At 43.0% G+C, this 10327-nt stretch overlaps 2 protein-coding genes across 4 annotated transcripts in view; both read right to left on the bottom strand.

The window, feature by feature from the left end:
- The window catches only part of sema3h (sema domain, immunoglobulin domain (Ig), short basic domain, secreted, (semaphorin) 3H), a 22453-nt gene extending 21372 nt beyond the window's left edge, over positions 1-1081 (bottom strand). Inside the window, exon 1 of one of the 2 annotated variants that reach the window (XM_077003920.1) lies at positions 402-1081. In XM_077003920.1, coding sequence (XP_076860035.1) covers positions 402-501 — 100 coding nt within the window. In that variant the 5' untranslated portion in view covers positions 502-1081. The remainder of the gene's footprint in view (positions 1-401) is intronic. The other variant, XM_077003921.1, reaches the window with a different exon arrangement.
- Positions 1082-4438: 3357 nt separating this feature from the next.
- Positions 4439-9963, bottom strand: rhoab (ras homolog gene family, member Ab). Of its 2 annotated transcripts, none has more exons than XM_077003919.1 (5): positions 9825-9963; positions 7534-7691; positions 6432-6552; positions 5785-5915; positions 4439-5201 (listed from the first exon to the last, which is right to left on the bottom strand). In XM_077003919.1, the coding sequence occupies exons 2-5, from the start codon at positions 7687-7689 to the stop codon at positions 5028-5030; spliced, it is 582 nt and encodes a 193-aa protein (XP_076860034.1). In that variant the 5' UTR covers positions 7690-7691; positions 9825-9963; the 3' UTR covers positions 4439-5027. The 2 variants fall into 2 exon arrangements, with proteins under 2 accessions (XP_076860034.1, XP_076860033.1); XM_077003918.1 differs by lacking the exon at positions 9825-9963 and adding an exon at positions 9538-9666.
- Between the last annotated feature and the right edge of the window lie 364 nt (positions 9964-10327).

Raw genomic sequence — 10327 nt, 5'->3', positions numbered from 1 at the left:
CAGTCCTCCCAGTCCTACACAGGCACACACTGACAGGTATGCTCTGGAACTGAATGGGTAGGAACACCAAGAAACGAATACTTGCAGGTCAAAGGTTTTTTGCACTGGTGAGATAATCTCATTCTTATTGCTGCTCTTCTATCTGACATGAACATGCCGTCTTTCTCACAGGTCACACATAAGCACATATATACACACGTGTACAAACAATAAAGACACAGTGATGTAGGCACAGTGGAAAAGCTACCCACTATTAATTAGATTAATGTTAATGAGAAAGACAGAGAGGGATGAGAGAGAGAGAGAGAGAGAGAGAGAGAGAGAGAGACAGAGAGAGAGAGAGAGAATTAAGCATGTGCACGTGTGTGTGTCTGTGCCTGTATGTGAGTGATATATCTTACCTGAATGCAAGAACTCGAGTCTGGGTTGAGATGGTTTCCATGCTCCCAGTAAAGTACAAGCCAGTAGCAACAGAAAAACACTCTGGAATATCCTCCTCATGGCTGACACACACTCTGCACACTTTAGACCTCGTACAGCCTAAATACTTAAATAGTTAAGTAAATATAGCCTAAATACTTAATTACCGAAAAAAGTATAGCCTAAATACTTTAAATACCTAAATAAGTATCGTTTAAATAATGCACTCCACTGCTAAAGCCCACGGTGAGGCAGCTTTGCAGCTGTGGGCATCTCACTACTGTTCCTCCTCAGTGCAGTGAAATCTAACCCAGCTTGGTTGAATATTCCTGCCACCAGCGTCTCCTCTCTGCCCCCTGCTCTCTCTCGTCTTTCTGTCTGTCGTTTTCTTTCTTTCAGTATCAAGTGCCGCAATAAGTGCTGCCTCTCTCTCTCTCTCTCTCTCTCTCTCCTCTTTGTTTTGTGCTGATTCCCTGGTTGCTTTACTCTGTTTGCAGTTGATGTTTCTCTCTCTGTCTCTCCCTCTTCTTTGAGCCTTCCCCTTCTCTTCACTTCCACACAGTCTTCTGTAAAGAAGGAGGGCACTGTTCCACACCTCTCTCCCTCGTCAGAGCGGGATCTTAAAAAAGGGCATAAGACAGTTGGTGTGCGCCTCTCATTCCGCATTGCTCTGTCTCTCTTTCTCTCTCTCTCTCTCCTTTTCTGTCTCCCTGCCACTCCGATTTTCTCCCTTTTTCTCTCTCTTTCCTCACAGAGTGTGTCTCTGAATTATTTCTCATTTTCTTTCCACTCTTATCTCAGTTGTGCATGTGCTTAAGGGCTGACCACACACACTCAATCCTGGCCCCGGCCACACAAAGCCAGATTCAGGCGCCAAAGGCCAAACACAGTACCAGAGAAATAGAGACATTAGCAAGCACCAGAGATTATCATAAACATAATGAGACAGAGTCTGGCAGAGAAAAAGAACCGGCGCTGTGGACCTAATCCTGATCTAAGTTCTGTCTAGGAACAGATTTTTAGAGAGTGAGAGACAGGCTGATAGAGACAGTAGTATCAGTATCAGCATCACTGAGATAACTGCAGTGCACAGCAGACAAACAGCAAGGACCACAGCGCCCTCTAATGGATTCAACTGGAACACAGCATGAACGTTCAGCTCCACAGTGAGTCCAGCATTGTGGACTTTCATGAAGATGGCTGACGTCCAGGCCTAAAAGTCATCGACTTCAGGCGCCATTTTTTAAACACCCACTTGACCAAGTCATACATCACTTTTGTAGTATAAAACAGACAGACCAACATTTCTGTCACCCGGCAGTGCTGAGCAGAGACAGAGGAAATAAGAGGCACTTTTGACACTTTCAGCATCTACCCAATGTCTCTCATCCTGTTTTGTTTTTAATCTGTTTCAAAGGCTCTCTGAGAATGGCACAAAAAGCAACGTGCTAGCAGCGACCCGTGATCCCGTGTACGGCACCATGACCATGGCTCACAGGACGAGGACTGAAAGGGACGGAGCAAACACAGGCAGCTGCAAACAACGAGTCGCCCGCCAGTCCGGTCGGAGTCGAGTCATATAAACTGTCTTGAATGGAAAAGGCGCTGACATTGCCGTTGAAGGAGGACATGTCGCCAAAGACGAATTTGAATAATTGAATTTTAATTTGTTCCTCTGTTTAAAGATAGGCAGTTGAATTGGTGGGGAAAGTTAAATCCAAACACTCATATGAGAAAACTCTTCAAACAGTCATGTCTACCTCCCAATAATGGGAAAACAACAGTGTCAAAATATCTAAATCTATATAGTCTATAGCAGGGGTCAGAGCCGGAGTGGCTAATCGGGAGATTCGGGAGGATTCCCGATGGGCCGGCTCTTGTCAATCTCTAGTTTGGGCCGATTGGGATGGAAAAATAATTTTGGGCCGGATTTGCGCATGAAACTCCCGGGCTGAAAAAGTGGCCCACTCCGGCCATGGCAGGGGTACTCAACTGGCGGACCGCGGTCCGGATCCGGACCCGAACGCAGTCCTGTCCGGACCCAATCTCATTCCTGATTAACTGGATACGGAACAAAAAAAAACCGGAGCATTTATTTCAGGGCTATTGAAAAAACACTCCGTCACGAGTGTTACGTTTGCCACCCCCCCTCAACAACTTACGTTCGCCACCCCCGCCGCACCGGACCTCAGGTCACAGGTATCTGCCAAAATTGGACCGCGGACAAATTTAGTTGAGTACCCCTGGTCTATAGTTATTTATATGCCTGATGATGCCCTCTGATGGTGGAACTATGTAAGCAGAACGTTAATCACTCTTTTGCTTTTCATGATCTACGCGTTTTATTCTTGTTTGCTTTCCTTTTTTTCCATGAATTAAATATATGAACAAGGCAAAAAGAAGGCCTAACTCACGGGAAATAAAATCACCCACTATTTACAACTGTAATTTGCGCGGATAATTAAAATTACCTGTTATGAGTCAATGTCCAGCAACAACAGCACTGGTGTTGTTTAGTTTATTGTAACATTTAGAATTAACCGCCAGGTGTCGCGTTAGTATACAATAAAGAGTAAATGTTCATCAATTGCACAAAGTTAGATCGGTTAAGGGGAATTATTTTTTAAAGTTAGATCGGTTACGGTGACTTAGCTACTTTAGAAGTTAGATCGGTTAAGGTTACTTATTTTACAAGTTCACTGCATAACTATATGTAGATTATATGAGAACCAGCAACACTCATTTGTTATAAAACAAACAATAAAAACGACTAGACATCCGAGCAACTGTGCGAGTGGTCTATTACCATTTATCAGTCTTCTCGCCTCTAAATATAATTTATGTACAGGGACACAATGAGGACGCGACAGTATTTTATTTATTTATTTGCAAACCACAGTCAGCCTAATGAAGATTATGGTTAATGTTATTACACACAGGAAATGCAACGATTTTATATTGGGGGGGGGGTATTAATAAAGTACTTTCTGACTGTTATTCAAGGAAAATCCGTGACGTTGACCAGAGCTGGATGAGTATCGCGCGCGCCCGGCAGGGTTCTATCAGCTGTCTGTTTGTTCTTCGCCTCGTGCGTCTCTCGCGCCTTCTCTGTGGCTCGCGCACGTGTTCGACTCTCTCTTCTCATTGGCGGAGTCGGAAAACGATGAGCTCATTGGTTAAAAATAGTCTCGCTCCGCGGCTAAAAATAGCCGCTTATAAAAGGGCCGGAGTTTCGCAGAGGCGAGCCGCACTACGCTGGCGGAGCGGGGGAAGATTGAGACGCCCAGGGACAGAAGGGAGAGGAGAGAGAGAGAGAGAGAGAGAAAGAAAGAAAGAGAAAGAAAGAAAGGGCGTCGGCGCCTTTTCGCGTTACGCCGCTGTCTTTGCTGGAGAAAGACAGATGTGAGGAAGGCGAGCAGGTTTCAGCCCCGAACAGGGCTGGGGGCGGCGAGCTCCTTCCTTCCTTCCTGAAGCGCCTCTTTTTCCAGTCGTCTGAGCTGACTGGTGCCTTGTAGCTGAAGCACAATACACGTTTGACAGCCGTGAAGAGAAAGACAGCGAGCACAACTAGGGACTAAGGGTCTTAATTTAGCTGCAGTTAGTCATGCGTGTTTGCATGGTTAAAGGTGTGGTCCACTCTTAAATCAACTATTTTTTTTTCTAGGATGTAAATGAATACAAATTTCTATTCATATTATGTCAGCAAACTTTTCTCGAGCTAGCCGTTGTGTCCAGCAAATCTGCAGAAAAACGACTGCACCAGCTACGTTAAACGTGTACTTGTTAATTCAAAAAACTTGTCAGTTGATATCCTTGCCCAGTATTTTTAAAAACTATTTCTATAATCTACTACTGTGCTTCCTTGTCTACAATGAAACGAAACCAAAACGTAACATTCAATATAAATTTTACTGACCATACATTTTTGACCAAATGAAGTTTTAAAACATTGCACACCAATAAACCTGGTTGATCTCGATCAAATTTCAGTTTAACAATTTTAGACCAAACAGTGCTGTTCTTTATAGAAAGTATTTTATTACATAAGATTACCAAGTATTGTTTACAAATGCAGTTCCAGTCATGACCGTGTACACACGTTAATACACGCTTGTATATACACATGTATGTATTTATATCTATCCCAGTCCCTTTACCTTTATACTTTCAACAATTAGGTTTCGTTTTTATTCCCAATCTAAAACAACCCATAAAAATGATTAATACATAGATATTACAATCATATTCACTTTTTCAGCCCTGTTTCATGGTGGTTAAAAAAAAATAATAGTAACTGGCAGCTTGCGTCACATGACAGCATTTGGCAGCGGTGGGAGTGGCTTTAATAACACAAAACTAAGGGAAAGCATCATAAAAACAACAAAGCAGACAAATCAATGTCCTCTGCACTTTTTTCTTCTTCTTAAATACTGATAAAACATTTATGACTAAATGAACAATTTAAAAATAAAATTAAACTAAATGAAAACTATGTTCCGAGATTTTACTCTCTTTCTTCCAAAGCGATTGGCGGGTCGGAGGAATGAGCGTACTCCTACACACGTCTCAGCACCCCCTTCCTGGGGCTAGAGTCCAATGCTGTGTGCTCACAGCAGAAGGCATTTGCTGTTCTTTTTGCCCCTCCGGGCTTGCAGTGCCGCCCTGGTGGCCATTTCAAAAACTTCTCGCACACCGTCCTTTGTCTTTGCAGAGCACTCCATGTAGCCAAAAGCTCCAATCCGATTGGCCATGTCCCTCCCTTCTTCGGCTTTTACTGGTTCCTTTTGGGAAACAGGTTTAAACGTACAATGTCAGCACACAATTTGGACAAGGAGCGTACATTTGGTGCAGAGTGAACTCACACCTATTCAACCCTAGCTACCATATTAGTAATTTCTGCAAACATTTAACAGGTCATTTCAGGGATGAACCATACTGCTGTTAGGTGCTTTAGTGCATCAATGACACATTAGTATTTTACTGATACTGGCTTCATTTTCAGTTTGCAATTTTACATTGCATTTCAGTGTTGGCATACTAGAAAAAAATAGCTGAAATGAAATTAAAACTATTTAAAACTGGGAAACCATATTTCAACACTCTAATAAGATAATATGCAGGGAAAGCATATAATTAAGGACAGTTGTTTAATCCAAAAAACAGTTAAGGTAGCCATTGGGATTAACCAAGCACTTAAGAAAGTAATATAACACTAGGAACTAGGAAATTTCAAGGTTGCAATTGTGGAATGGATGTTAAACCCATCAGCACAGAGAGCGCTTGTTTGGGAGAGCTGGTGTGGCACGGAGAGGAATCTGATCTGGCATGCTGTTTCAGAGAGTTCAAAGTGCATGTGATGTTGACCTGTTTCATCTTGGCCAGCTCTCTGCGCGTATGCTCATCGTTGCGTAGGTCCTTCTTGTTGCCCACAAGGATGATGGGTACATTTGGGCAGAAGTGCTTGACCTCAGGGGTCCACTTTTCTGGAATGTTCTCTGCACAGACAGAGGTCACAGGTTAAAGATCAATTTGGCTTTAAAAACACTGAAAAGACACAGGTCTGCTTAGACTTAAGTGAATGACCACACACAAATAAATGAAACGCTTTCAATCTTACGTTCACGTGAATGGATGATGATCTTATATGGAAGACTAGGTGACCCCACAGCACCATGACTTTTCTCTCCCGCAGGGCTCGGCACACTAAATCACTGTGTGAAGCTCTATTACTACACAGCGGCACCCGCTGCTGTGTGGTGCCCACACTGCTAAAGGTCACTGGGCTGTGTCCAGCTTACTAATCGTAATGCTGTGGTAAACAAGGCAGACCCTAAATGGCACTGGGGCGGCCGTGGCGATTTTCAGAGGCGGAGGATGAGCAGCAGACGAGTTAGTAGCGGGATGTTTTCCACGTGACATTAAATTGAGGAGAAAATGGGAGTTTGAACAGCTTAACCGAACATATGTTAGCACTCTGTATCTGGAGAAGGAAAAGAAAGAAAGGCAGGCACCTAAACTGTCTGGACTGTCAATGGAGAAGCACATGAGAATGACATCTGTGTCTGGGTAGGAAAGGGGGCGGAGCCTGTCATAGTCTTCTTGGCCTGCAGTGTCCCAAAGTGCGAGCTCCACCTGGAACACAAGTGAGTCAGTGCAAAAGGAACACGTCAGTAAACGCCAGTGTCGAACCAGCGCATAACCAGTTCACATAAAACAGACAGTCTAATTACAAACCACAACAACTCCATTAAGTATGATCCATAGTGATATATAGTACAAACTGACAGGGTTCTATTTTAAGCTAGTTGCACACTTCAGAGAGTCATACTGGAGAAGCACTAAGGACATCGTTCTAAATAAGGATATTGAACCAGGGCAGTGGAACTCAAAATAAGCTTGAATCAAAGTGCTCCAGTGGACAGGAGAAGCATCATTAGCCAGTTAAACTGGGTTTGAGGGTCAGAAAAGTCCCAATTTCTGGGATATTGGTAGATTGTGCCAATATCTTTAAGAGCAAAGCTAAAGCTAAGAGGGAAACTATCCATTTAGTTGTTACTGATGGTAAACAATAAAATTTAGCTGGCTAGAATGGTCCAGTTTATTGTAACTGGTGGTTTGGGGGAAATGTAGCTATACATGTCAAATGCATGACATACATCTCTGTATGTATATATTTATGTGTAAGGCTTAGAGTCCAACAGCACTGTGGCTTACGATGTCATCCCTATTCACTATGTTTTTGCTCAAACCTTTAAAATTACATTTATGACAATGCCAGTGTTGTAATAATCAGCAATTGCTTACATTTCAAAAGTGGGTTATTAGTTGTTGCTTAAGCTTTCAACATTTATGGCAGCAATAATTAGCTGATTAAAAAATTATACACCATTTATTACCACTTCCTCTTCTTAACTGGATGCAACAGGTGTGCCAAATGAGAGTGCACGTCCTTGACAACACCCCAAAACGTGTAATCATGTGGAGCGAATATTGTGAATATTCATACAGCTAGTGTGTGTGCATGCAGGCGTATATGTGAACTGCATGCGTGATGAGTACATTTTGTGGCATCAAGTCAAGTTAGATTAAGCTAATGTGCGAATGTGTGCTCACCTGTTTGCTATCCACTTCAATGTCTGCTACATAGTTCTCAAACACGGTGGGTACGTAGACTTCAGGGAACTGGTCTTTACTGAAGACGATAAGCAAACAGGTTTTACCACACGCTCCATCTCCGACTATTACCAGCTTCTTACGGATCGCTGCCATTCCTGCAAAACACATACACACATACATTAGAGACACAATCTGCAGCATCCTCTCAGCAGGGGACAGTTGCTATGGCTCCCAAGCACACACATCCCATTTGTTAGAATCGCTTATGCAGACCTACTGATATCCCATGGTGAAGTGTGTCATCAATCACACGATTTCCTAGTCACACGCACTGACCTCGTCCACGGCAATCCTACACTACACACCACACGAGTTGCTGTTATAAACTCAATTACTACATTCAATAGCCCCAGTCCCATGAATGATGACACGTTTGACATCTCAAACAGCTTTGATGACAAGACCACAGTGTAAGGCATCATGACCAAGTCCTTCACTACTCAGTGCAGGACTCATCTATGGTCTACATGGAAGACCTAGAAGTAACCATACTCACACAAACCATCAACAAACAACTGCATTTGTTCACACGAACCAGTGTGAATCTCAAAGGGAACTTGGGTTTCCTCATTCATAAAAGAGATGGCAGAAGATCTAGCGAGTTCATACTTAAACTTCCTAACTGTACATCATCTATGCCTAAAGATCCGATTCTAAAACAAGACGACACACTATTAGGGACGTGTGACATCAGCGAGGTCACCGCCAAAATGGACAACTGGACATGGTGCAAGACACCTACCAGCATTTGTCCACAGAGACAGCTACTAAAGTAAAAGTATTAACAGCCCTGAAAACCAAAGGTCTCAGTTTGGCAGCACCTGATGAAGTAAAACCCAAACCTGAACACCAAACAGTAATAAACACTACCGATTTAACACACACACACGACATATACTGTGGTCCCAGAAGTAAAACTAAGGTGATTCTGCTAAACAAACAAACAAAAACAAACAAAGCACCCCTCCCATACATTAAACCCCAATGTACTCTGAGGTCCTTCAACTCCTTCGGGTTAAGATGGCGTCAAGGAAGCAACAGATGGCTGTACAATCCGCACCGGATCTGCCCTAGATCATTAGCTAACAAACTGCACAACTCTATGCGATGATCATTTAGTCAATAATTTCAGGAAATTGGTTAAAATAACTGAAGATGCTGGTCTCTCAGCTCCGTGTTAACACTAAGAGAGTTGACTACGTACCCATCTAGCTACATTTCCCCCTGTAATTCAGCTCAACATTCAGCTTGTGTAGTGTGCATCACCGTCCAGTCTCGTCTTTATCCTACACTATTCACTTGAGCTACATTTACTTTTAAACGCTATCGCGAATCGTCCTGATGGTTCAATGTCTAATGCTCCACACCTAACTAGAGCCAATATCCATCAACTAACAGCGGATCCGGTAAACGCATAGAGCACCAGTGCACGGTAGCTCACCAACCTACACAAACCTATCAACTAACGCCAGATAAACTAATTAAGCCTTCCAAATTTGGATTCATTTAATTATCAAAAACGCTCTACGCATATAGATGTCATATAGATGTTTACTTCTGAATATTTAATGCTGAATATAAGCATTTTGCCGCACTAGACACTAGAAAGACAGTCATCCATCAGTTAGCTACCCTAACGTAGCTAACTAACATTCTCAGCTAGCTAGCAAGCTAGCTCTAGATGACACTTCAATAACCTTTTTTACTTTTCATTACCCAGCTAGCTAACTGTTTATATACAAAGTTGCCTACAAGTCACAAACCAGCGACTTTCCGCATTGTGTGACTGTAACTTGCGCCACACAGGCCCAAATAGGTGATCATTTTATTGACCGAAAGCTAGCAAAGCTAACTAGCTAAATGACTTAACCGGCGATGCTTTTGTGTTATTTGAAGTTTTAAAGTCCATATACTCTTTAAAAATCTACGAGATAATTAGACCTTTGCACATATGCAACTTCAGCCCACAAACGGACCAGTCAGCGAGCCGTTTAACGGACACCGAGCCGTTCAAACCGACCAGCGCTCGCGGAAGCGGCAAACTAACGCTCGCGCGCCTCAGCTCTGGCACCCGACGCGATCTGCTGCGGTCGCGCTTGCCGAGAAGTCTCGTCTTACCACAGTTCTGAAAATAAGAAGTTTCAACTCGGCCACTGAACGTTACATCCAAACAGGAAAGTTCACGACAGACACCAGTTTGTCTAAATTCAAACATTAAGTCATCTTACTTGAAGATTAAATTCCTATAAGCTGTGTTTTTTTTCTCCCCCAGCGGTTGTGTTCCTTCGCCGACACTAGCCTTCAGCCTGATACAATGAATTGGTAACGAGAACGCGCACAGGGCGGGCAGTCGTGGGGGAAGGGACGGCGGGCACGGTTATGAGCCACGCCTGCGCGGGCACGAGGGGGGAGGATTACTTTATGCAGTGTTTACACTGTGTACAGATTAGAGTGTATGCGTTTACGACACCTACACTGACCCAAGACAAGCGAAACGCTCAAGTTTTCTATTCGTGGCAAAGCATGACATGATTAATTTAATGCTCTGGCTTATAAACGATTTATAAATAATTTTAGGAACACGATTTGGAACAGGTCAATATTGTTGTCCATACATTATTTTATTAAATCATTATTTATTTCTATTTCAAGCATTAGAGCCTGAAAAGTTCCGTACTTTAACTTAAAAAACGCCCCCCAGGACAAACACACACACAAAACAAAAACAAAA

This window comes from Brachyhypopomus gauderio, chromosome 4 (genome assembly GCF_052324685.1).
Source record: "Brachyhypopomus gauderio isolate BG-103 chromosome 4, BGAUD_0.2, whole genome shotgun sequence".
In the NCBI taxonomy this organism is placed as follows: Eukaryota; Metazoa; Chordata; class Actinopteri; order Gymnotiformes; family Hypopomidae; genus Brachyhypopomus; species Brachyhypopomus gauderio.
The sequence above is the reverse complement of the archived record's forward strand: the minus strand, read 5'-3'. Positions and strand labels throughout refer to the sequence as shown.